The 27,710-nt window shown below is 43.5% G+C and overlaps 2 protein-coding genes and 1 long non-coding RNA gene across 3 annotated transcripts; all 3 read left to right on the top strand.

Moving 5' to 3' along the window:
• Nucleotides 1-54: 54 nt before the first annotated feature.
• Nucleotides 55-3,425, top strand: LOC116353337 (uncharacterized). The gene is made up of 2 exons (XR_004202666.1): nucleotides 55-2,922; nucleotides 3,036-3,425. It is a non-coding gene; the product is annotated as an uncharacterized LOC116353337 (long non-coding RNA).
• Nucleotides 3,426-5,236: 1,811 nt separating this feature from the next.
• On the top strand, nucleotides 5,237-16,805 carry LOC109904607 (XK-related protein 5-like). Its single transcript, XM_031787771.1, has 9 exons — nucleotides 5,237-5,465; nucleotides 6,550-6,745; nucleotides 6,838-7,004; nucleotides 10,790-10,923; nucleotides 11,323-11,401; nucleotides 11,569-11,738; nucleotides 11,859-11,970; nucleotides 12,523-12,968; nucleotides 13,601-16,805. The coding sequence occupies exons 1-9, from the start codon at nucleotides 5,348-5,350 to the stop codon at nucleotides 14,351-14,353; spliced, it is 2,175 nt and encodes a 724-aa protein (XP_031643631.1). The 5' UTR covers nucleotides 5,237-5,347; the 3' UTR covers nucleotides 14,354-16,805.
• Nucleotides 16,806-17,582: 777 nt separating this feature from the next.
• ctsba (cathepsin Ba) lies at nucleotides 17,583-27,485 on the top strand. Its single transcript, XM_020501591.2, has 9 exons — nucleotides 17,583-17,967; nucleotides 24,182-24,396; nucleotides 24,662-24,776; nucleotides 24,863-24,978; nucleotides 25,069-25,154; nucleotides 25,351-25,497; nucleotides 25,969-26,085; nucleotides 26,374-26,502; nucleotides 26,625-27,485. The coding sequence occupies exons 2-9, from the start codon at nucleotides 24,188-24,190 to the stop codon at nucleotides 26,696-26,698; spliced, it is 993 nt and encodes a 330-aa protein (XP_020357180.1). The 5' UTR covers nucleotides 17,583-17,967; nucleotides 24,182-24,187; the 3' UTR covers nucleotides 26,699-27,485.
• The last annotated feature ends 225 nt before the right edge of the window (nucleotides 27,486-27,710 follow it).

Raw genomic sequence — 27,710 nt, forward strand, 5'->3', positions numbered from 1 at the left:
TCGGGGATGCTTTGTTTGTTTGTCTCGGGGATGCTTTGTTTGTTTGTCTCGGGGATGCTTTGTTTGTTTGTCTCGGGGATGCTTTGTTTGTTTGTCTCGGGGATGCTTTGTTTGTTTGTCTCGGGGATGCTTTTAAGGGTAGTAGCAGGGGAAAATGTTGTTTTGTATTTTTAAGATGGAGCAGCAATCATTCCTCAGAGAGACTGTGACTATAAAACTATATGTGTTTGGTTGTCAGCAGAGGAGTATTAATTAGGGACCCTTAGTCACGACAGACAGAGGCGGTGCTCCAATCCAATCCAGCCAGCTCCTGAGTAGTTCCCTTCAGTCCCCTTATTGCCCTTCAGAAAGATAGATGGAGACACCACCATATCGCAATAATACATGTGTGTTAGGTGCTTATTTCACACACGTGTTAGGTGCTTATTTCACATGTGTTAGGTGCTTATTTCACACATGTGTTAGGTGCTTATTTCACACACGTGTTAGGTGCTTATTTCACACGTGTTAGGTGCTTATTTCACATGTGTTAGGTGCTTATTTCACACACGTGTTAGGTGCTTATTTCACACACGTGTTAGGTGCTTATTTCACACACGTGTTAGGTGCTTATTTCACACACGTGTTAGGTGCTTATTTCACACACGTGCTTGTTTGAATTGGAAATGTATTTTTTCCTTTTCATATCCCAACTCCACCTGAGACACAAACGGAGAGGGTCAACCATTGCTAATGCCAAACTGGTCCCTTCAGCTCTGCTAAAACTGAAGCGGTAGCTAGACTCTCTGCGATACGTGTTGCTTTTGGAGTGACATGTTGTGGTGCAACACTACCTGGTGATGTTTTTAATGGGGTATCACAGGGTAAACTGTGCAACATTACATTGTGATGTTTTTAATGGGGCATCACAAGGTAAACTGTGCAACACTACATTGTGATGTTTTTAATGGGGGATCACAGGGTAAATTGTGCAACACTACATTGTGATGTTTTTAATGGGGGATCACAGGGTAAACTGTGCAACACTACATTGTGATGTTTTTAATGGGGGATCACAGGGTAAACTGTGCAACATTACATTGTGATGTTTTTAATGGCGCATCACAAGGTAAACTGTGCAACACTACATTGTGATGTTTTTAATGGGGCATCACAAGGTAAACTGTGCAACACTACATTGTGATGTTTTTAATGGGGCATCACAAGGTAAACTGTGCAACACTACATTGTGATGTTTTTAATGGCGCATCACAAGGTAAACTGTGCAACATTACATTGTGATGTTTTTAATGGGGGATCACAGGGTAAACTGCGCAACATTACATTGTGATATTTTTAATGGGGGATCACAGGGTAAACTGTGCAGCACTACATTGTGATGTTATTCATGGGAGATCACAAGGTAAACTGTGCAACACTACAGTGTGATGTTTTTAATGGTGGGGGATCACAGGGTAAACTGTGCAACACTACATTGTGATGTTTTTAATGGGGGATCACAAGGTAAACTGTGTAGCACTACATTGTGATGTTTTTAATGGGGGATCATAAGGTAAACTGTGCAACACTACATTGTGATGTTTTTAATGGGGGATCACAAGGTAAACTGTGTAGCACTACATTGTGATGTTTTTAATGGGGGATCACAAGGTAAACTGTGCAACACTACATTGTGATGTTTTTAATGGGGGATCACAAGGTAAACTGTGAAGCACTACATTGTGATGTTTTTAATGGGGGATCACAAGGTAAACTGTGCAACACTACATTGTGATGTTTTTAATGGAGGGGGGATCACAGGGTAAACTGTGCAACACTACATTGTGATGTTTTTAATGGGGGATCACAAGGTAAACTGTGAAGCACTACATTGTGATGTTTTTAATGGCGCATCACAAGGTAAACTGTGCAACATTACATTGTGATGTTTTTAATGGGGCATCACAGGGTAAACTGTGCAACATTACATTGTGATGTTTTTAATGGGGGATCACAGGGTAAACTGTGCAACATTACATTGTGATGTTTTTAATGGGGTATCACAGGGTAAACTGTGCAACACTACATTGTGATGTTTTTAATGCAGGATCACAGGGTAAACTGTGCAACATTACATTGTGATATTTTTAATGGGGGATCACAAGGTAAACTGTGCAACACTACATTGTGATGTTTTTAATGGGGGATCACAAGGTAAACTGTGAAGCAGTACATTGCGATGTTTTAGGATAGAGGATAGGTGAACACAGTAGGATAGAGGATAGGTGAACACAGTAGGATAGAGGATAGGTGAACACAGTAGGATAGAGGATAGGTGAACACAGTAGGATAGAGGATAGGTGAACACAGTAGGATAGAGGATAGGTGAACACAGTAGGAAAGAGGATAGGTGAACGCAGTAGGAAAGAGGACAGGTGAATGCAGTAGGATAGAGGATAGGTGAACACAGTAGGAAAGAGGATAGGTGAACACATTAGGATAGAGGATAGGTGAACACAGTAGGAAAGAGGATAGGGGAACACAGTAGGATAGAGGATAGGTGAACGCAGTAGGATAGAGGATAGGTGAACACAGTAGGATAGAGGATAGGTGAACACAGTAGGATAGAGGATAGGTGAACACAGTAGGATAGAGGATAGGTGAACACAGTAGGAAAGAGGATAGGGGAACACAGTAGGATAGAGGATAGGTGAACGCAGTAGAATGGAGGATAGGTGAACACAGTAGGATAGAGGTTAAAGCAGTAGGATAGGTGAACACAGTAGGATAGAGGATAGGTGAACACAGTAGGATAGAGGATAGGTGAACACAGTAGGATAGAGGATAGGTGAACACAGTAGGAAAGAGGATAGGGGAACACAGTAGGATAGAGGATAGGTGAACGCAGTAGGATAGAGGATAGGTGAACACAGTAGGATAGAGGTTAAAGCAGTAGGATAGGTGAACACAGTAGGATAGAGGATAGGGGAACACAGTAGGATAGAGGATAGGCGAACACAGTAGGATAGAGGATAGGGGAACACAGTAGGATAGAGGATAGGTGAACACAGTAGGATAGAGGATAGGTGAACACAGTAGGATAGAGGATAGGTGAACACAGTAGGAGAGAGGATAGGTGAACGCAGTAGGAAAGAGGATAGGTGAACACATTAGGATAGAGGATAGGTGAACGCAGTAGGAGAGAGGATAGGTGAACACAGTAGGATAGAGGATAGGTGAACACAGTAGGATAGAGGATAGGTGAACACAGTAGGATAGAGCCTTTGCCACGTTGCTCTCACTTATACAATCATCATACAGATCAGTGGTTTCCTCAAGGAAGGGAAAAATAAATACAATTGATGTGAAGGATAGAATTTAAGCACTCAAACAGGGAGTGGATGACTCTGCACATTAATTGAAGAATAAAACCCTCTAGAAGCAAATTATGTGCCTGCTCTGTTCTGTTCTGTTCGGTTCTGTTCTGCCCTGTTCTGGTCTGTTCTGTCCTGTCCTGTTCTGGTCTGTTCTAGTCTAGTCTGCCCTGTTCTGGTCTGTTCTGTCCTGTCATGTTCTATTCTGTCCTGTCCTGTCCTGTTCTGGTCTGTTCTGTCCTGTTCTGGTCTGTTCTGGTCTGTTCTAGTCTAGTTTGTCCTGTTCTGGTCTGGTCTGTTCTGTCCTGTCATGTTCTGTTCTGTTCAGGTCGGTTCTGTCATGTTCTGTATTGTTCTGGTCTGTCCTGTTCTGTTCTGTTCTTTTCTGGTCACCTCTGTTCTGGTCTGTTCTGTTCTGTTCTGGTTAGGTCTGTCCTGTGAGCGTATACCGCCATCTGCTGTTGACTATAATATACTACACTTTTCCCATCCCTCCAAAACAGTAGGCATGAATGGGGCTTCCTCTCCTCATCTCCTTTCCTTCATGTGCATTCAGTACAGATCATTTAACATAGCAATTTCTATCTGTAGTGGTCAACGAATGACATGTCATCAGCAGTGGTGTAAAGTACTTGAGTAAAACTACTTTAAAGTACTACTTAATTAATTCGTTTTTTGGGGGTATCTGTTCTTTACTATTTATATTTATGGCAACTTTTACTTTTACTTCAATACATTCCTAAAGAAAATAATGTACTTTTTACTACATGTATTTTCCCTGACACCCAAAAGTTTTACAGGAAAATGGTCCAATTATCAGGAGAACATCCCTGGTCGTCCCTACTGCCTCTGATCTGGCAGACTCACTAAACAGAGAACATCCCTGGTCGTCCCTACTGCCTCTGATCTGGTGGACTCACTAAACAGAGAACATCCCTGGTCGTCCCTACTGCCTCTGATCTGGTGGACTCACTAAACAGAGAACATCCCTGGTCATCCCTACTGCCTCTGATCTGGTGGACTCACTAAACAGAGAACATCCTTGGTCATCCCTACTGCCTCTGATCTGGCAGACTCACTAAACAAAGAACATCCCTGGTCGTCCCTACGGCCTCTGATCTGGGAGACTCACTAAACAGAGAACATCCCTGGCCGTCCCTACTGCCTCTGATCTGGTGGACTCACTAAACAGAGAACATCCCTGGCCGTCCCTACTGCCTCTGATCTGGTGGACTCACTAAACAGAGAACATCCCTGTCCGTCCCTACTGCCTCTGATCTGGCAGACTCACTAAACACAAATGCTTTATTTGTAAATGTTGTTGGAGTGTGCCCCTTCCTATCCGTAAATAAATAAATAAATACAAGAAGATTGTGCCGTCTGGTTTGCTTAATATAAGGAAGTTGAAATGATTTATACTTTTACTTTTGATGCTATACATTTTAGCATTTCCATTTACTTTTAATTAAGTATATTTAAAAACAAATACTTTTAGACTTTTACTCAAGTAGTATTTTACTGGGTGACTCACTTTTACTTGAGTCATTTTCTATTAAGGTATCTTTACTTTTACTCAAGTATGACAATTTAGTTCTTTTTCTACCACTGGTAGTGAGAGGGACATGAAAAAATAGAAGTTACAGATGACATAATTTTTTTTGTCTCTTAAACAATAGAGTAATAGCACAAATCTTTGGTAATATTCTTAGTTTTTTGGTAACCATCAGGATAATAATATGTTATTCTAACACAGGAGATTAATAATGTATTAACTATCTAATAAAAGGCATGTTGTACCAATTTGATTCATCAGTTGAAAAATACTGAACAGAAATCACAGACTGTGGCTTTAATGCGAGGCCATGACGTCAGAAGCAGTCTCCAAGGGATAACGGAGCACAGAGCACAGGGGTACCCTACCTTGGAACGGACGAGTCAATACTGCAGCGTGGGATTCATCGCAACATTGCAGATCAAGATTCTTCATCTCCGTGATGAGACAATACACCACGGCCCGGGCCATGGCCAGTCGGGGAGGCTCGTGCGTGTCCTGCTGCCATGTTTGCGTTTTCGCATTTACTGCATTTCTCATTATGGCTGAGCGGACTGCGCGTAAGTATCACTGCCTAAACACACACGCACATCCCTCCAGTGATGGAGATAGGCCTGTAATTCTCTCACCACACCTAGGCTACAATCATAACAGTACAGTGTCAAACCAGGGAGGGTTGCATGACGGTTTCATTGATATTTCCCAAAGTATTTTATTTTTAATCTGCATTTTCAGATGCATTACAATCTTTATAGGTGCGTGTATTGCTTGTGTCGATGTAGGTGTTAAGGTGTTGTGAAAACCTGCAACAGCAGCCGCGAACAACATTTCTGCTGTAGCTAAAGTCATGCTCATAGAAAAGTGGCGCATTTCTGTCATATTCGAGCGCCTTTTTCTGAATGCCATAAATGGATAGAGGAATGGGCGGACCCTACTCTCCCCAACTGGTCGGGCTGCTCCGGCAGATGGTTAATATTACTGGGACAGGGAGAGGGGGGGAGTGGAGTGGAGTGGAGTGGAGAGGAAAGGGAGAGGCGGACATAGAGCACCGCATCGTTCAGTAAGTGGTTCTGTAGAGGCAGGAGGCGCGTGCATTTTGTAGCCTATTAGAGATAAAGGACAGCAGCAGCATCACCCAGGCCCTACCCTGTCCTCAGCCTATAGTCATGATAGAGGTCACACACACACACACACACACACACACACAGATGTTGAAACTGCCCTCACTGTTCTACTGCTTATGTTTGGGAAAATACATTACACATTCGTTAGATAATTACATATTGATTACGTTTTAATTAGCCTTCTCTGTGTCTTGGGTGTTATGGACAATTTGGTACCAGGTGTGTCCTGTTTGGTAGCAGGTGGGTCCAGTTTGGTACCAGGTGTGTTCTGTTTGGTACCAGGTGGGTCCAGTTTGGTACCAGGTGTGTCCAGTTTGGTACCGGTTTGGTACCAGGTGTGTCCTGTTTGGTACCAGGTGTGTCCAGTGTTTTATGTTGACCTAAGTACCAACCAGTGCCCATCATTGTCACATTATGTAAAGACCAGCTGTCATTACACTAGAAAATACAGTATGTGTATCTGTGTGTAGATGTCCTGTATCATCTCCAATGATCTACCCGTGTGTGTGTTTGTCCACAGTGATCTACTGTTTTGTGTACTACCTGTGGGTGGGGCATAACTACTGCTACGCCCACTGGGCGGGGCTTACGGCTTTGTTCCTCCTCCCTGGGTGGGGTCCCCAGTTGCTCAGTTGGCTGTGGTACCAGGCGGATGGACGAATACGTAGCAAAGATCTCAAATGGACTCACATCCTGCACCTGGGCATCTTTAGAAGGTAACGTACCCGCGTTGGTACCCTCTTTGGCGTTAGAGGTCCGGGGTTAGAGGTCAACGATGAAACGAGAACACTGTGTTGTTGTGTTCCAGGTTATGGGAGACTATGACGTCCGCTAGAGAGGATCAGTGTAGTGAGATAATGCAGCAGGCTGACGTTTCAGCTCTCCGCCTGTTGGAGGCGCTGGTGGTCACTCTGCCACAGACCGTACTGCAGACCTACGTCCTCATCTGTACAGATGTAGGACTATCTTCACCAGGTATGTGTCTCTGTGTGTTTGTGTTGTTTTTGTTTTAGGGGGTAGATCAGCTTAAATATCACAGATAGATTGTAGCTTCCATCAATGTACAGTTGAAGTCGGAAGTTTACATACACTTAGGTTGGAGTCATTAAAACCCGTTTTTCAACCACTCCACTAATTTCTTGTTAACAAACTATAGTTTTGGCAAGTCGGTTAGGACATCTACTTTGTGCATGACACAAGTAATTTTCCCAACAATTGCTTACAGACAGATTATTTCACTTAAAAATGCACTGGGTGAATTCCAGTGGGTCAGAAGTTTACATACACTAAGTTGACTGTGTCTTTAAACAGCTTGGAGAATTCCAGAAAATTATGTATTGGCTTTAGAAGCTTCTGATAAGCTAATTGACATAATTTGAGTCAATTGGAAGTGTACCTGTGGATGTATTTCAAGGCCTACCTTCAAACTCAGTGCCTCTTTGCTTGACATCATGGGGTGGCAGTGTAGCCTAGTGGTTAGAGTGTTGGACTAGTAACTGGAAGGTTGCAAGTTCAAAACCCTGAGCTGACAAGGTACAAATTTGTCGTTCTGCCCCTGAACAGAACCCACTGTTCAAAAGGCCATCATTGAAAATAAGAATTTGTTCTTAACTGACTTCCCTAGTAAAATAAAGGTGAAACAAGTCCTATATCAACATAACCTGAAAGGCTGCTCAGCAAGGAAGAAGCCACTGATCCAAACCCACCATAAAAAAGCCAGACTACAGATTGCAACTGCACATGGGGACACAGATTGTACTTTTTGGAGAAATGTCCTCTGGTCTGATGAATCAAAATTAGAACTGTTAGGCCATAATGACCAACGTTATGTTTGGAGGAAAAAGGAGGACGCTTGCAAGCCGAAGAACACCATCCCAACCATGAAGCACAGGGGTGGCAGCATCATGTTGTGGGGGTGCTTTGCTGCAGGGGGGACTGGTGCACTTCACAAAATAGATAGCATCATGAGGACGGAAAATTATGTGGATATATTGAAGCAACATCTCAAGACGTCAGTCAGGAAGTTGAAGCTTGGTCGCAAATGGGTTTTCCAAATGGACAATGACCCCAAGTATACTTCCAAAGTTGTGGCAAAATGGCTTAAGGACAACAAATTCAAGGTATTGGAGTGGCCATCACAAAGCCCTGACCTCAATCCTTTTGAAAATTTGTGGGCAGAACTGAAAAGCGTGTGCGAGTAAGAAGGCCTACAAACCTGACTCAGTTACACCAGCTCTGTCAGGAGGATTGGGCCAAAATTCACCCAACTTATTGTGGGACTCTTGTGGAAGGCTACCCGAAGCATTTGACCCCAAGTTAAACCATTTAAAGGCAATGCTACCGAATACTAATTGAGTGTATGTAAATTTCTGGCCCACTGGGAATGTGATGAAATAAGTAAAAGTTGAAATAAATAATTCTCTCTACTATTATTCTGACATTTCACATTCTTAAAATAAAGTGGTGATCCTAACTGACCCAAGACAGGGAATTTGTACTAGGATTAAATGTCAGTAATTGTGAAAAACTGAGTTTAAATGTGTTTGGCTAAGGTTTATGTAAACTTCCCACTTCAACTATAGGTCCCCAGCTTCAGCGAGTTTTGCAATTCTTTGCATCATTTCTAATCACCCATATATTTGGTTCTAGATATAAATATACAGTGCCTTTGGAAAGTAATTCAGACTCCTTGACTTTTTCCACATTTTGTTACGTTACAGACTTATTCTAAAATGGATTAAATAAAATATGTTCCTTATCAATTTACACACAATATCCCATAATGACAAAGATAAAATCGTATTTTAGAAATTTTTGCTAATTTATTAAAAGTAAAAAACTGAAATATAACATTTACATTACTATTCAGACCCTTTACTCAGTACTTTGTTGAAGCACCTTTGGCAGCTATTGCAGCCTCAAGTCTTCTTGGGTGTGACGCTACAAGCTTGGCACACCTGAGTTTCTCCCATTCTTTATCAGGAAGATCCTCTCAAGCTCTGTCAGATTGGATGGGGAGCGTCGCTGCACAGCTATTTTCAGGTCTCTCCAGAGATATTCAATCTGGTTTAAGTGGCTGAGCCACTCAAGGACATTCAGAGACTTTTCCCGAAGTCACTCCTGCGTTGTCTTGGCTGTGTGCTTAGGGTTGTTGTCCTGTTGGAAGGTGAACCTTCATCCCAGTCTGAGGCTCTGAGTGCTCTGGAGGAGGTTTTCATCAAGGATCACTCTGTACTTTGCTCCGTTCATCTTTGCCTCGATTCTGACTGGTCTCCCAGTCCCTGCCGCTGAAAAACATCCCTAGACCCTGCCGCTGAAAAACATCCCCACAGCATGATTCTGCCACCACCATGCTTCGCCATAGGGATGGTGCCAGGTTTCCTTCAGACGTGACGCTTGGCATTCAGGCCAAAGAGTTCAATCTTGGATTCATCAGACCAGAGAATCTTGTTTCTCATGGTCTGAAAGTCTTTAGGTGCCGTTTGGCAATCTCCAAGCGGGCTGTTATGTGCCTTTTACTGAGGAGTGGCTTCTGTCTGGCCACTCTACCCGTAAAGGCCTGATTGGTGGAGTGCTGCAGAGATAGTTGTCCTTCTGGAATGTTCTCCCTTCTCTAGAGAGGAACTCTAGAGCTCTGTCAGCATGACCATCGGGTTCTTGGTCACCTCCCTGACCAATGCTCTTCTCCCCCGATTGCTCAGTTTGGCCGGGCGGCCAGCTCTAGAAAGAGTCTTGGTGGTTCCAAGCTTCTTCCATTTAAGAATGATGGAGGCCACAGTGTTTTTGGGGACCTTCAATTTGGGGCGGCAGGGTAGCCTAGTGGTTAGAGCGTTGGACTAGTAACCGAAAGGTTGCAAGTTCAAACCCCTGAGCTGACAAGGTACAAAATCTGTCGTTCTGCCCCTGAACAGGCAGTTAACCCACTGTTCCTAGGCCGTCATTGAAAATAAGAATTTGTTCTTAACTGACTTGCCTAGTTAAATAAAAATAAAATATAAATAAATAAAATGCGAATCCTCTTTATCCTGGTTCGTACAGAGAGATTCTTAGTACACAGCGTTATACAAGATCTTCAGGTTCTTGGCAATTTCTCGCATGGAATAGCCTTCATTTCTCAGAACAAGAATAGACGGATGAGTTTCAGAAGAAAGGTCTTTGTTTCTGGCCATTTTGAGCCTGTAATCAAACCCACAAATACTGATGCTCCAGATACCCAACTAGTCTAAAGATGGCCAGTTTTTTTAACAGTTTTCAGCTGTGCTAACATAATTTCAAAATGTTTTTCTAATGATCAATTATCCTTTTAAAATGATAAACTTGGATTAGCTAACACAACATGCCATTGGAACACAATGAGTGATGGTTGCTGATAATGGGCCTCTGTACGCATATGTAGATATTCCATAAAAAATCTGCCATTTCCAGCTACAATAGTCATTTACCATCATTAACAATATTTACCCTGTATTTCTGATCAATTTGATGTTATTTTAATGTATAAAAAATGTGCTTTTCTTTCAAAAACAAGGACATTTCTAAGTGACCCCAAACTTTTGAACGGTAGTGTATATTCTCAATATATCTTAGTTGTCTTTTGTTTGTTTTTAACCCTTGAGCTACCACCATCCCTCCCATCTATCTATCTCTGAAGACCATCCTCTGTGTTTGATACAATCTCCTTACAGAGTATTCATGTTCTCGTTCTCTCTCTCTCTCTCTCTCTCTCTCTCTCTCTCCCTCCCTCTCTCTCCTCTCTCCAGTCTCAGTATGTTTTGTGTTGTGTCTGCTGTCCCTGGCCTGGGCCTTGGTGTTGTATGCCAGAGCCTGTTCCCTCATCAGACCTGGACATCTCCCCATGTCCCCTGCTGCTATCACCTGTAGACTGCTCTGGAGGGTAGGAGGGTTGCCTGGGCTGGGTGTACTGGGCGTCAGGGCTGGGTGCGTTAGCTGGGCTGGGTGTGTGGGCTGGGCTGGGTGTGTCGGTTGGGCTGGGTGTGTGGGCTGGGCTGGGTGTGTCGGTTGGGCTGGGTGTGTGGGCTGGGCTGGGTGTGTCGGTTGGGCTGGGTGTGTGGGCTGGGCTGGGTGTGTGGGCTGGGCTGGGTGTGTCGGTTGGGCTGGGTGTGTGGGCTGGGCTGGGTGTGTCGGTTGGGCTGGGTGTGTCGGCTGGGCTGGGCTGGGTGTGTGGGCTGGGTGCGTGGGCTGGGCGTGTGGGCTGGGTGTGTCGTTTGGGCTGGGTGTGTGTGTGTACGCGTGTGTGTGTGTGATAGTAACATACTTATTGTATTGTGTTTAGGTCAGCATGTTGGGTGCACGTCTCGCCACCCTCGCACTCTTTACACGCCTGTTCCGTCAGTGGGTCCTTGGAGTTATTGGTGAGTGTGTACAGTATATGTGTGTGAAAGTCTTTTATTGTGTGTGTGTGTGTGTGTTTGTGTGTGTGTGTGTGTGTGTGTGTGTGTGTGTGTGTGTGTGTGTGTGTGTGTGTGTGTGTGTGTGTGTGAGCATTCAGTGATGTTTGTCCTGCACCCGTGTGTCTCAGGTCTTCACTGGTTGGGTGCTACGTTCTGGTTGGTGTCTCAGCAGAGTGACATCATCAAAACGCCGCTGCGCTGGCACCTGTTCAACCTGGTGCTGGGAGCTGTTCACATCTTCCTCTTCCTCAACGTCAAGGACGGAGCCTCCCGATGCCGCATGGCCGGATTCTACCTGGTGGGTCTCTCTCTCTCTGTGTGTGTGTGTGTGTGTGTGTGTGTGTGTGTGTGTGTGTGTGTGTGTGTGTGTGTGTGTGTGTGTGTGTGTGTGTGTGTAACTCTCTGCTCTCTCCTGCAGGCCATGTTTATCGAGAACGCTCTTCTTCTGCTGGCAGGTTCCGACTTCTTCAGTGCTGCATCATGGGATACCATGGGTATCCCAACCGCTGTGTTCTGTAGTTTCCTCATTGGTGAGACACGCACACACATACATACATACACACACACACACACACACACACACACACACACACACACACACACACACACACACACACACACACACAAACACACGTACATACATACATACATACATACATACATACATACATACATACATACATACATACATACATACATACATACATACATACATACATACATACATACATACACACACATTTGTTTCTATCTTAGTAGGGACTTCAAATTAATTTCCATTCAAAATCCTATTTCCCCTAACCATAACCCTAAAGCTAACTCCTAACCCCTTACTCTTACCATAGACCTAATTCTAACCCTCAACCTAATTATAATCCTAATTATAACCCTAAACGTAATTATAATCCTAATTCTAACCCTAAACCTAACACCTAATCTTAAAATACCCTTTGTCCTCATGGAGACATGGGGAATGTACCGACGAGGGGGAATTTTCCTTGTGGGGACTTTGGGGGATTGTAGATCCCCACAAGGATAGAAGAACCCACCCATACACACCTGTCTCCTATGTGTTCCCCCAGGTGTGATAGCTCTTGTGCTGTACTACCGGTTCCTCCACCCCAAGTCCTTTGAGATCTTCCAGAGCATACGTAACCATGGAATGGGCGGTGCTTGTGCAGACCGGGGCTCTTCTCTCTCATTAGATGAGAAGAACCATCGCCACGGTCAACTTGTTGGGGGCGGTACTTTGTTGGACCTCCCTGGCCAATGGCAGGGCTGGAAGCACCACCACTGGCTGCTCATTCGCCTAGCCCTGAAGACGGGGGATGTGGCTAGAATAAGCTACGCTTATGGCGATGGCGGATTGGCCGGGCTGCTGGGACTGCGGGAAATGGCTCTGCCAAGGTCCCCGGACATTCCGCAACCTTCTCCCATTGTTCCACAACCTACTCCCAACGTTCCACAACCTACTCCCAACGTTCCACAACCTTCTCCCAACGTTCCCCAGGTCAAAGAGGTGGAGGAGGTGAGATGAGCACGCAATTCCATTTCTTCCCAGTTTCCCTGAAGTGTACACTTCACATGTTGTTGTTGTTTTTGGCTGCCTGTGCCATGTTTGGAGGATCAGTACTCCTATATTTTCCAATTAAATCTTTACTCTGAATGTTCTATGTGGTTGAATGTTCTATGTGGTTGAATGTTCTATGTGGTTGAATATTCTATGTGATTGAATGTTCCATGTGGTTGAATGTTGTCTGTGGTTGAATGTTGTCTGTGGTTGAATGTTGTCTGTGGTTGAATGTTGTCTGTGGTTGAATGTTGTCTGTGGTTGAATGTTCTATGTGGTTGAATGTTCTATGTGGTTGAATGTTCTATGTGATTGAATGTTCTATGTGGTTGAATGTTCCATGTGGTTGAATGTTCTATGTGGTTGAATGTTCTATGTGATTGAATGTTCTATGTGGTTGAATGTTCTATGTGGTTGAATGTTGTCTGTCTTTAAACAGAGCACTTCTGGGAGCAGGCGTCAAGTTGAGGCTTGATTTACTGTTCTCTACTATAGTTGGATCTTATCCTCTATGTTTGACTCCTGGGACCCGTTAGCTTTTTCCTTGATGTGGAACCTTTCACAATAATGTCTGTCTTCCTTCCCCTCAGGTGATAAAGGCAGCCCCAGCAAGAGACATCATCAGTGAGGTGAGACAGGCGGTGAGACATGAGGTGAGACCGGTGTTGTCCTCTCCCTCTCCCATCCAGGAGGTCAAGCTGCCTCAGGTGGAGGTCCTAGTTGAGGAGGTCAGAGCCTGCCACCACTCAGAGCCTGCCACCACTCAGAGCCTGCCACCACTCAGAGCCTGCCACCACTCAGAGCCTGCCACCCAGCAGGATGACTCCAGCCCCCCCCCCTCCGATGATCGAGACGACGAAGACTTCCAGAGCGCCGCCTATGGCTCCCCCACACCCTCGTCCCCCAGGCACCCAGACTACCGACACATCGACAGCAACGTGGTCACCTCCAGCACCCAAGGGTCACCTTCCGTGGGGTCACTCGATGTCAGACGTGGTTCGTCTCCAGAGAAAAGGTCACCGTCCCTGCTGGTGGGCATGGGAAGCCCCCAGCGGAACTTTAATCCTGCAGAGTCCGGCACCACCTTGTATTTCAGCGCTGACGCAGTCTCCCCGTCCAGCGGCAGCTACCTGGGCTGGGGCTCTGAGCTGTCACCCATCTCCAGCTACCGGAGCCCCTACCGCATCAGGGAGCCCATCTTCACCTCTACACCCAGACAGGAGCCTCGTGCTGGGCCAGAGGAACCAGGCCCTGGCCCCTCTACTACCACCACCACCGCCATCACCACCCATGCTAGAAAACAACTGGTCCAGTTTGTAGACCATAGAGATAAATTGATCTAGAGGGGCCAATGGGTGGAGCGAAATGATCAGACCTGGTCAAATACTCTCAAATACATGTTGACGTGTGTTTGATTTAGCTCGACCGATGTGCAGCTGGGTGGCGGAGTTTACACTTTTGGGATTATTTAATTAGTTCCATTGTACCACTGTTCCATTCCAAGCTAAATCAAGCGAGCGTAAAGTATTTGAAAGTATTTTACATTTAAACAATAAGGCCCGAAAGGGTGTGGTATATGGCCAATATACCACAGCTAAGGGCTGTTCTTAGGCACGACGCAAAGCGGAGTGCCTGGATACAGCCCTTAGCCGTGGTGTATTGGCCATATACCACAAATCCCCAGAGGTTCCTTATTGCCATTACAAACTGGTTACCAACATAATTAGAGCAGTAAAAATAAGTGTTTTGTCACACCAGTGGTATACGATCTGATATACCACGTCTGTCAGCAAATCAGCAATCAGGGCTCGAACCACCCAGTTAATCATATTGTATTTGACCCAGATGTAGAGATTATGTAGAACCCAATATAAAGAGAGTATTTTAGAAGATACATGACATTAGCCTGGGTGTCAGGCTGGTTCTGCTTTCAACAGTGCTATTACAACTTTGTTATCATGCGAGACAACTGCTTTACTACTAGCCAAGGGCTTGTTGACGAATTCAGAACCAGCCTGGCCCCCAGGCTAGCCAGAAGTGTTTCACACTAAATAACTATAGCATGTCTTGAGAATCCAGTATTATCAGCCAGTATGAGGACGTGAATCCACATGTAACTGATACACACAGACAAACTAACATAAGAGATGGAAGTAGTCTTTAATGGAAGTAACAATGGGATATCATTTTTCTCTTAGGTCCTGATTCAATCACAGATCAAATCAATTGCATTGTGACTTCATTCAGAATGTTTACGCTGTATTCTAATGACATATGAAGTTTCATGTCCACATTCAATGATAATGTCTGAAAATATTAACGTGTAAGGATGTGTCGGTTTTAACACGGTTTACACCTGTGATAGTGTCAGCATTGTGAGTGAAGCCTCAGTGTGGTTTGCCTTGATATGTGATTGATTGAATCAGGGCTGTCATAAAGAGTTATGATATTAAATTGTGATTATTAAGGATTGACAGAGAAGAGAGTTTATATATTTGTCTTTTTTTTCTTGTATATATATGATATAATTTGAGACAGTTTGCACTTTTGCGCAAATATGATTTATTGTGATATGAGTGGTTAACCGAAGGTTAGTCAAGAGAGGCCCTGATCACACGTTAAGGTTTAGTATACTTTTATAGGCTTAGTGTATATACGATATTTATTATTTTATCCAAATGTGATATTTAATCTGAAGGTACCCTAGCAATATAAGGTAATATAAGTTAATAATTTTTATTATGTGGAATTTAAACTAATATTCATACTCTTATTTACGATTAGTTTACAGCTAGTCCCGACATGTCAAGCAGACAATTCAGTCTGGCATTACAATATACAGTATATATGAGATTATTCAATTGTGTTGAATTCATTTCGGTCAGTATACAGTAAGTACTGTTTCCAAGTGTTGAATGCATTTGATATGGTAAAGATCTTTATGAACCATTTGTAGGGAGGAATGACTTCTACTTCCTGTGAGACAGGAAGAAGATCCAACTAATCTGATCTATTGAAGTAGCACCAGAGCAGACTGTATCTATCAGTGTGGAAGTGTCTGAAACAAGCTGCTAGTAATGTATGTTGATGAGCTTCCAGATCCTTTAACCCTACAGCCTGGCCCCATTTCTTCCCTAGCCCCTTCCCTTAGTCCCTAGGGGCTTAGTTCATAGAAGGGTCTAGGGAGAGAAGTAGTGGCAGGCCTATCTAGGGGTTATAAGTCACGTGCTGCTATTGATGTTTGGAGGTCAGTGTTATCAGATGTATTTGTTAATTATTTTACAGTTTATTTTGTTTGATTGTGTTTTATAGTGAGTTCATAACTAACCTTGTCCACGGGCTCAAGAGAGACAGCTGTCTGGGGACCAGATTAGTTCTGAACTATTGTTTTACGCTGTTGCTATAAAGGGAATGTGTTTAGCTAGATGGAGCTGAGGAAACGGTAACATTGCACGTACATCCTTATTTTTATACAGCCTGACACGGTGTACAGTAACTCATGATAGATGTGAATAAATAAAGCACTCACACACATTGCATTAACTAGCTTTTAGAATGTATGTCTGTGCAAAGTTAATATGGTAGCTAATATAACCTACTAATATCAGTATGGACTCTATAATGTATCTTAGTGCACTAACCAGCTTTTAGAACGCGATCTCATAATCAAACCGATCAGTTGATGATAAGCGCTTGCCTTGTACAAACGACAGCATCAACTGAGATGGCTGCCGGGTCTCATTGCCTTACCTGTATGTAATGTTCATCACAATAAATGGAATGGAGGGGCTTCTATTTTCAGTGTCTTGCTTTGTATTCTTAGAATTTTTATTTCGGTTACATTTACTGCATGTAATGTGTACGGTAGTGTGATTAATTGTGTTTCGACGAAGTTTTATATCTGTACTTGACAATATGCATTAACAAAAATGTTGTTGTTTTTATTATGATTGTTACATCGGGCAAATGTGATGCATCTGATTTTGGCTATAATTTATTCTAATAATACTAGCGGTGGTTAATAACTGTTTTAGTACACCTGAATAAACACTATCATTACCACTATGAAGAGTGCTGCTACTGTTGTTCTAATCTAATCAGTAAAGAAATGAAAGAGACAATCTTGATTTTTTTTACCTCCCCGGGGTAAATGCCTTTAGCTCAGCAGACTAACATAGTTGTGTGCTATGAAGCACAAGCATTTCGCTACACTCGCATTAACATCTGCTAACCATGTGTATGTGACAAATAAAATTTGATTTGATTTGAAGATGACACCGGTTTAAACCCAGTCAGTCACACATTTTATTCTGTTACTTCAGCTGTATACAGAACAGAAAGAAGACGGATCATGCTTCGTTAGTTACCCTAGTTCCCATTTGGTCGATGGTTTTTGATAAACGCATGCGTCATCGTGTCCTCGGCTACTTTATATGATGACATCGCTTGTTTTGCAGTCACGAGTTGTTCTTGAAATGCGTTTTTTTTTTGGTGTGCTGATGATCCTTGAAATGTGTAATTGCCTAATGTGTGTTTGCAAATGCAAATTCTATAGGCCTACATTTCTCCTTCACACGCATCAAGGGGCCTGTTCGGGACAGTGTGTCATATAAGCTTAGGTAAAAATTCAGTTTTAAATTGTGCACATTTTTTTATCTCACCTGAATAAACCCCCCAACAATCATCCTTGTTGTTATAATAAATGAGTCACATAATAGGCGTATTGTGTCTATTAAGTAGACATGAAGCCGTTCAGCAAGTCGAATGAAATCTGCATCCACCAGGGAGGGCCTTGATCAAAGCCACAGGCACATGACCGGTCACGTGATTCTCCTCTGATTTAAAGGTCAGAACTGAACGGTTCCGGAAAAACACTTTTCCAGGTGATTTAGGAGAAGTGGACCTGGAACAAGTGTGTTGTAACTAGTCTTCGGCACGTCTGACAAGCGGATAACAGGTAATGTAACGTTTTTATTTTATTTTTTTTGAATTTCATTTCGCTTAGAAACATGATGTATTTGAGGAACTCCGTATCTGTTTTAGCCAGCTTTCTGGCTGACTAGCTGACTACCCGTACAGTACAAATACCAATTTACAGCTAACAATATGTTTCTTTCTTTGCTAAATGAGTAACGTTACTTATGTCCTGGTTAAAAATGTGGTTGTGACGAGCAGATAAAATAGCTTAAATAATCTTCTAGTTAACGTTAGTTTGAAATGTAGCAGGTTTGTTCGGGCGGTGTTTGTTTTGTGTGGCCTACTTTTAAGGGGCTCTTTTTTAAAAAAATCGTTAATTTTTTTTCGACATAAGCGTGTACATGTTATGAAGTCGAGTCATATTTGCATACAATCTTCAGACATTTCTCAAAGGCATCTTCTGTTGAAAGGGCTCTGAAAAGTGCCCGACATTATGCAAACATGCCTGGGCTGGTATGTAACTGAAATCCTGATTTCACTAACCGGTCTGATATCTGGGTAATAAATTGAAAGCCAGACTCACTTAGTAATTGTAGCTCAAAGTTACTCTTGTCGCTATCGCAAGACTAGTGATCTGAAAGGCCTGGGGTGTTTCCATGTCCAGTCCCAGCCTAATGCTGCGTTTAGACGAGGGACGCAGAAACGGTCATACCTGTCGACATGGTACAAGACCGCATAAGCAAGAAGACACGACGGTATGCTTTCAGTGCAAATCAACATCCGGTAGAAAACAACGCTACTTCAGACGGCAAAAATTTAAATAGTTTAACTTTAACCATGGCGGCGGACCGCATTCACCAACTCTCTGGCATAAAATCAAATCAAATGTATTTATATAGCCCTTCGTACATCAGCTGATATCTCAGTGCTGTACAGAAACCCAGCCTAAAACAGCAAGCAATGCAGGTGTAGAAGCATGGTGGCTAGGAAAAACTCCCTAGAAAGTCCAAAACCTAGAGGAACCAGGCTATGTGGGGTGGCCAGTCCTCTTCTGGCTGTGCCTGGTGGAGATTATAACAGAACATGGCCAAAATGTTCATAAATGACCAGCATGCGGTTTGCTGTCTGGTTTCAATCTCTTACCACGTAAACACGGCATAATACTCTGACATTTGCAACATTGTTTCAATATTGAAATTTGATCTCCAGCTGTCCCACAGTAATGAACGTAGGTGTCGGGACGAGACAGGAAGGCAGCTTTTCTCAGGCAGTTTGAAATCATCAATCAGCTGGCATTTTTATGGATGTACACAAATGTAAAGTGAAATGCAGAGTTTGTAGTCGTTTCAGTTTGAAGTTTTTGTTTTGCTGTGTTGGCTAGCTCCTCTGAACAACCGTGTCCTGATGCGGGAGCACATTTTCTGTGCCAGGTGTAATCGCACCTCTAACTCATTGTTATGGATGTTCCAAATAAATGTCACTAGAGAAGCGCTTAAAGGAAATGTGATTACTATTCTGTTAAGTTAGCTGTAGTTGGCTGGCTAGCATGCAAAAGATAAGAATGTTGCCAGCCAGTATGGCAATGGAACGTTCTGAATGAATGACTGGGTCGCCACCATAGATGCTGAACTAAGACTGAACGACTGGGTCGTGTCTCTGGCAACCGAACTGATAGAATTAACGACCAACTGGCTTGGGTAGCAACCACAGATTTGTGTCAAGGACTAAATTGTGAAAGGATGAAATGGTATGAATAAGTTCATCAAAATAATGGTAATGAAGATGTCTATTTTAATGTTGACCCGTTGTATAAAAGAGATCATGTCCTCGAAGCTGGTGTTTGGATGTATTGTCATGGTTTGCCTGACTTCGACTCTGGCTTAACACCTGCGCTAATATCCTCAACACCGGCTTCTCGGGCATTATCACTTAAGGGTAGAGGTCGACCAATTATGATTTTTCAATACCGATTATTGGAGGACCAAAAAAAGCCGATACCAATTAATCGGCCGTTTAAAAAAGAAAAGAAAAAGAAAATCAACAATGAAAAAAATAACTGATTTAAATGACAATTACTACAATACTGAATGAACACTTATTTTAACTTAATATAATACATCAATAAAATCAATTTAGCCTCAAATAAATAATGAAACATGTTTAAATAATGCAAAGACAAATGTTTTGGAGAAAGTGCAATATGTGTGATAAGGAAATGGGTTTTAATAAATGATTATAATATTACATGTCTGAAACCATTTGACTGTATGAAATTGATGTGAATCATTTAGATTATTATAATGCATGTATGTGAGAGTAGTTTGCTGATACTGTGTAGTTCTTAGTCAGAAACACTGTTCCCAAAATGTTGAGTCTAGTATTTTGATAACAGACTGTCTGTCTGAGCCAGATTCGGGGCTGACCTTGGCTGGGACACTTCTTGGCTGGAACTTCCCAGTTCCAGGTCTCTCCTTATCTTAGGGGAGGGCACTCTCCTAATCTCTATTGGCGGGCAGATTTGATGGTTTGTGTAGAAGTGTGTGTCACTATAAATTGAAGATCTTTGTACTGTGCATGTCAGAACGTTCCGTGATTAAACCTTTTTGGCTATTTAGCTAGGTCTCCATCTGTTTCATTCAACGAGGATCTTAAAAATTCTGGTTTGCAGACTGAGTAATATAATTGAATTGGGTGATGTACCTGGAGAACATAATTCTCTTATCAATGTGCCATGTAAGAAAGCTAACGTTTCTTACATGGCACATCTTACATACACATTTTCCCCCTTTTCTCTCTACCCTACTGATGTGACATTTGAAAACCCATTGGTTAACATTAGATTCTGGGATCATCAGAAGGTGGGGGGAAATTAACTATATTCTGGTAATTTGACCGATTGAACACATGCGGTGGTACTTAATGAATATGGTGTCAGTTCGGTTGTCATCAGACATTCTCAATGATAAGATGACATAAACTCTACAGTGGAAAGTCTGCACATTGTAGTTATCGGATTCACATGGAATTGTTCAATTTAAATGTTTGAATATAAAATTATTCGTGATCTGATAAAATGTGATTTTAGCTTCCAAATGAGAGATTTGAGTTTTCATAAGGTTAGGGCTCTGCTCAATCAGTGGCCTGCCCCTGTGAAGGGACATGGGTTATAAAACTTTTCAAACACAACCTTCTCACTCACTATATAAAGCCTTGACGACAATATAACCTCCTGTTCCAAGTACGTGAAGTCTGCAGCCTCTGCATTAAAAGGACTAACATGTCAACTACAGAACTAAGCCAACCTCAGTGTGTGCTTTGGTTGCGAATGGTATGAACTTTGAACTCATTATTCACTACAGAAGTGATACCTCCTAGCCATTGAGTTAGCAACAGCAGCTGCAAACGCAGGCTAGGATAGAACAGAGTATCCTGTCTACCCCACAACGACATTACCACAACGTATCCAATTGACCACCAGAGACATTCTTCAAAGGACTCTGTTTGGCAACACTGCCTTCCATCTACCACCAACCTACCGAAGCTCAGAGTAAATATTTATTGCATTTTCCTTTTCCAAATGAGCGCTAATTTAGAATGTATAAGATACTGTATTTACGATAGCACAGCTTCTCCCTTTGTTCCTCAATCTTCCAGCTTTCACGCAATCCCAGACCCTTTTATTTTGTGTAACCAGCTGTCATATCTGTTCCGCCCGCAAGGGACGTTTTCCTTTATGACGTCATTTGTAATCAAGGTATGATTTAATTCTGTGTATGTGATTAGTTAGGTATTTAGTAAATAATTAAACCCAATTTTTGTATTGCTGATTTAACTTGTTAGCCAGGGTTTGTGCAGATAACCAATAATTTACAACTTTCAGATAAGACTGAATTAAGGTGACAATTAATATTGACTGCTGTTGATGTAAAATATTACTAGGTCTTTAAGAGTTTATTTGAAGATAACAGCTCTATAAATATTATTTTGTGGCGCCCCGACTCTAGTTAATTACATTTACATGATTAGCTCAATCAGGTAATATTAATTACGGAGAAATGACATGCTATTCTATAAAATCCTATAAAATCCTATCACTTAATCTGGCATAGCCAAAGACACGACACTGGGCTCGAACCAGGAACACGACAACAGCCACCCTCGAAGCAGCTTTACCCATGCAGAGCAAGAGGAACAACCACTCCAAGTCTCAGCGCGAGAGATGTTTGAAACGCTATTAGCGTGCACCCCGCTAACTAGCTAGCCATTTCACATCGGTTACACCAGCCTCATCTCGGGAGTTGATAGGCTTGAAGTCATAAACAGCACAATGCTTGACGCACAACGAAGAGCTGCTGGTAAAACGCACTAAAGTGCTGTTTGAATGAATGCTAACGGGCCTGCTGCTGCCTACCACCGCTCAGTCAGATAATTGTATGCTCAGTCAGATTATATGCAGGACAAGCTAGATAAACTAGTAAAATCATCAACCATGTGTAGTTAACTAGTGATTATTGTTTTTAGAAGATAAGTTTAATGCTAGCTACCAACTTACCTTGGCTTACTGAATTCGCGTAACATGCAGTCTCCTTGTGGGGTGGCAGTTGGTTATAGCTTTGGACTTGTTTTTATTTTATTTTTATTTCACCTTTATTTAACCAGGTAGGCTAGTTGAGAACAAGTTCTCATTTGCAACTGCGACCTGGCCAAGATAAAGCATAGCAGTGTGAGCATACAACAAAGAGTTACACATGGAGAAACAATTAACAAGTCAATAACACAGTAGAAAACAAAGGGGGGGTCTATATACAATGTGTGCAAAAGGCATGAGGAGGTAGGCAAATAATTACAATTTTGCAGATTAACACTGGAGTGATAAAAGATCAGATGGTCATGTACAGGTAGAGATATTGGTGTGCAGAAGAGCAGAAAAGTAAATAAATAAAAACAGTATGGGGATGAGGTAGGTGAAAAGGGTGGGCTATTTACCAATAGACTATGTACAGCTGCAAGATAAGGTTGCAAGATTGGTTCCCCCGAGCTGACAAGGTGAAAATCTGTCATTCTGCCCCTGAACGAGGCAGTTAACCCACCGTTCCTAGGACGTCATTGAAAATAAGAATGTGTTCTTAACTGACTTGCCTAGTTAGACTAAATAAAGGTGTAATAAAAAATAAAAAAATCGGCCAAATCGGTGTCCAAAAATACCGATTTTACGATTGTTATGAACTTAAAATCTTCCCTGATTAATCGGTTGACCTCTGCTGATTGAGCTACCCTTAAGTAGTGTTGCGCTTAGCTGCATAAATCATACACAAAGGTCCTAGACTGTTATAATGGAGTGCTGAAGACCGTACTTTTGTCCTTGTCATGAGTTGAGTCATTTTATTTTTGTTTTTTGCTGAACAATAAAGGTCCCTTCAGAGAAACGTTTAACTTCCCCCTGTGGGTTTGAGAACCTGCTCTTCCACTGCACCAGACAGTTGGGCTGACATGATCTCTCCTCTCCCCATGTTACGGGCAGGCTACATGAGTGCTTTAGAGAAGTGATCCTCTACTGCGTCGAGGCAGTCTTCTTTAGGGAAGTGGGGCTTTGGTTGTCTTTGCTGAGTTAAAAGGAGTCGGTCATGTGTTCTGGTACTTTCTATGTAAAGCTACTTGCTGCTGACACATTCAGTCATGTGATTTCGCCATTGTGCAGCCCATTTCTTGGGAATTTGGATGTGACCACACACGACCACATGCCGTAATGTGCGTTAGGCCTAATTTGCGTTCCTGTTTGTCAGGTTCCTGGTTGAAGTAGCCATAGACTATAGTTTTCTGCTCTGAACCAGTTAGGGCTGTGTAACGGTGGCCGACAAGTTATTCTACACCAAGAATGACTTGGCAGTATCTGAGGCAGACCTCCTTCAGTCTGCACTGGTATTGATCTGTGGGCCTGAGCCAAATCCATTAGCCCTTCTATGCCTGAGGCTGTATTCAAGCAAGTTGCACTGAAGTGCTCTCCTCTCTGCCCTCTTGATGTGGTGCTGAAGTGTTTGTGTCCCTGCATGGCTGACTCTCTCCACTCCCTGGGGCCAGTATGGTAGGTCTATATGTGGCTTTGTTTTTACCTAAAACAAAGCTACATTTTTTGGGGGGGGGGGGGTGGTTCTTAACTTAAGCAAACTGGGCAAGCAACTGCAAATGTCCTAAATGACACTACCTTACCCTTTAGTGTTTTGAACTCATGTTCCCATGATGCTGTGTCCCTACAGGAAGTCATGTGGCGTGTGATATTTTTGGCGCTGGTGTCTGGGCTGTCAATCAGCTGGGCCCGGCCCCGCCTACCTCCGCTCTCCCACCAGATGGTGGACTACATCAACAAGGCCAACACTACATGGAAGGCTGGTCACAACTTCCATAATGTGGACTACAGCTACGTTAAGAGACTGTGTGGAACCCTGCTTAAAGGACCCAAACTGCCCACCATGTGAGTGAGACTGTTGTATGGAGGGAATGTATTTGTGCTGCATCCCAGGAAGTGTTCAAGCAGGAAGTGAACTGATCTGTTAATGTAACTTAACTCTTCCTTGGCTGCTTTACAGATTGACTTTACCAAGAGCACCACACAGTAACGGCACGTTCAGTCAGTCTCCTGTTACTTGCTCTCGTTCTTTTGTTCTCTTGTGTCGCTCCGTTTTCTTTAGGGTAGGTTGTATTATGTAGGGTTAATGGCTGTCTTCTCTCCTCTGTAGGGTGCAGTATGCAGGGGATGTGGAGCTGCCTGACACCTTTGACCCTAGACAGCAGTGGCCCAACTGTCCCACTCTGAAGGAGATCCGGGACCAGGGCTCCTGTGGCAGCTGCTGGGTAAGAACAGACTGAGTCACCCTGGAGGATACTCCTGTGACTGAACCATGACGTTGAGTGTGTTTGACATGCTTGGTCCTCTGCAGGCGTTTGGCGCTGCGGAGGCCATCTCGGACCGTGTGTGTATCCATAGCAACGCCAAGGTCAGCGTAGAGATCTCCTCTGAAGACCTGCTCAGCTGCTGTGACAGCTGTGGCATGGGGTACGTGTGTTCTCATTCACCCGCTCTGTGACATGGCTGCATATAAGGCATCGGGAGGTTGTTAGCATTGCTTACTGTGTGTGTTCCTAGTTGTAATGGTGGTTATCCTTCTGCTGCGTGGGACTTCTGGACTACAGAGGGACTGGTCACTGGAGGACTCTACGACTCTCATGTTGGTATGTAGTGATCTCCTGTCAGACCCTACTCTCCCCCTCCCCGTTTCTATCGCTCTCTCCTGTCAGACCCTACTCTCTCTCTCTGGTCTCTCCTGTCAGACCCTACTCTCTTTCTCTGGTCTCTTCTGTCAGGATGCAGGCCCTGCTCTCTCCCTCCCTGTATAACTCTCCCTCTTTCTCTGGTCTCTCCTGTCAGGTTGCAGGCCCTACTCCATCCCTCCCTGTGAGCACCATGTTAACGGCACACGACCCCCCTGTACAGGAGAGGAGGGTGACACCCCACAATGTACCAACCAGTGTGAGACTGGATACACACCTGGCTACAAGCAGGACAAACACTTCGGTAAGTAAATACATTCAACCACAATGTGAATGTCCACTTAGCAAGAATACTTACACACTAAGCCCTCCCTCCTGTACCCTAGGGGACTTACACACTAAGCCCTCCCTCCTGTACCCTAGGGGCCCTACACACTAAGCCCTCCCTCCTGTGGCCTTACACACTAAGCCCTCACTCCTGTACCCTAGGGGCCCTACACACTAAGCCCTCCCTCCTGTACCCTAGGGGACTTACACACTAAGCCCTCCCTCCTGTACCCTAGGGGCCCTACACACTAAGCCCTCCCTCCTGTACCCTAGGGGCCCTACACACTAAGCCCTCCCTCCTGTACCCTAGGACTTACACACTAAGCCCTCCCTCCTGTACCCTAGGGGCCCTACACACTAAGCCCTCCCTCCTGTACCCTAGGGGCCCTACACACTAAGCCCTCCCTCCTGTGGCCCTACACACTAAGCCCTCCCTCCTGTACCCTAGGTAAGAGCTCGTACAGTTTGCCCTCTGAAGAGCAGCAGATCATGACTGAGCTCCTGAAGAATGGACCTGTAGAAGGAGCTTTCACTGTCTATGAAGACTTCCTGCTCTATAAGTCTGGTGAGGACACATGCCTCTTCTCTCTAGTGTAGCTTTTAATGCTCTAGGAATGTCATTGTTTGGATAACATTATTTACTGTTAAGGTAAATATCTATACATAAATGTTTCCACTCTTTATGTGATGTGCAATGCAGTGAACACTGGAAGAATGATCATGTAGTTACCACAGTGAATTATTGTGTGTTTGTCAATTAATCCCATAAAGGATGGGTTGGCAATTTGACACAAATGTAATTCCTTCTCGCATTGAAATGTTTTTCTGGCACCCCAACTTTCTCTCGGTCTAGGTGTGTATCAGCATGTCTCTGGCAGTGCAGTAGGAGGCCATGCCATTAAGGTCCTGGGCTGGGGAGAGGAGGGGGGAACTCCTTACTGGCTGGCTGCCAACTCCTGGAACACTGACTGGGGAGAGAATGGTGGGACACTTACATGACTTCTGTAACAACTCTGGACAAACTATTGGTGAATCATTTCTGAAGGAAGATTGTGTGCTTCTTGGCTACTCCAACACAATGTGTTTTTCTGTCCTGTCTCCTAGGTTTCTTTAAGATCCTGAGAGGTAAGGACCACTGTGGCATCGAGTCTGAGATGGTGGCTGGTGTCCCTGTGTAACCATGACAACAGTAACCAGGAAGTGATTTCAGACACTGCTGCAGGTGTACCAGTCCTCCTCTCCACTGGCCTTGACACTGGTTCTAATTCCCAGTCAACCCCTAACCCCGCTAGGCACCTCTTTAGTTCCAAATAATTGGTTTAGAAAATGCTACCCTGTGAGGGGAAAGGCCGGAGCTACTACCATGATGCTTCTACAGGTCCTCCTACCGTATAGCTCATACCCGTTCCTGATTCTCATCAGATCTGAGAGTTGTGTAATAGTGCCTAGGGGGTTGACTTGGAACTGGGCATATGTGAACCATGGCTTCGTCTATAGTTCAATGTGTTCTTCCAGGTGTCTCAATCTGTAGTGGCTTCTTCCCCTCATATCCACTGTCAGCTCCACTGATCTGAAAATGCAGGATGGGTGAAAGGTACCTGTGCAGATTGAGAGGAAGCTACAGTAGGTGACTCTGTGGGTGACTCTGTAGAGGTCCATCTTGCTTCCTATTTGATTGGTCACAAGCTGTGCTAAAAGTCCTCTTCCTGTAGTTGACAACAATCACATCAATTTAAAAATGTATGATGCTTTAAATGTTTTTAAACCATTATTTTTTCATTCGATGTGATCACTGATGGCATTGTGCACATTTTGTTTTTACATTGGATTACAAGGGAAGTGTGTTTTATACTGATGGGATTGTTTTATGTGATTGCTTTGTCTTTAATGCTGTTCTGATTAAGTGTTCTGGAATGATTGTACTGAGTTGCATTAAATAAAAGTCAACCAATATGTTTAACTTGGTCTGAATTGTCCTGGCCTTGTTTGAGTGGCTTAAACTCCTCTTCTCCCTGCCATGCAGTCGTCACAGTGCTTATACAGATACCAGCCTAAAACCTCAGACTCCACGACTTTCACTTATCTTCGCTGACATTTGTGCGCTGAAATTTTATTATGTTTGTGTAGGGATCCCTCCACCGAGTAACAAGTGTGTGGACATTACCTGTTTAAACAAACCAGGCTGTTGGT

This window comes from Oncorhynchus kisutch, linkage group LG14, assembly GCF_002021735.2.
Source record: "Oncorhynchus kisutch isolate 150728-3 linkage group LG14, Okis_V2, whole genome shotgun sequence".
In the NCBI taxonomy this organism is placed as follows: Eukaryota; Metazoa; Chordata; class Actinopteri; order Salmoniformes; family Salmonidae; genus Oncorhynchus; species Oncorhynchus kisutch.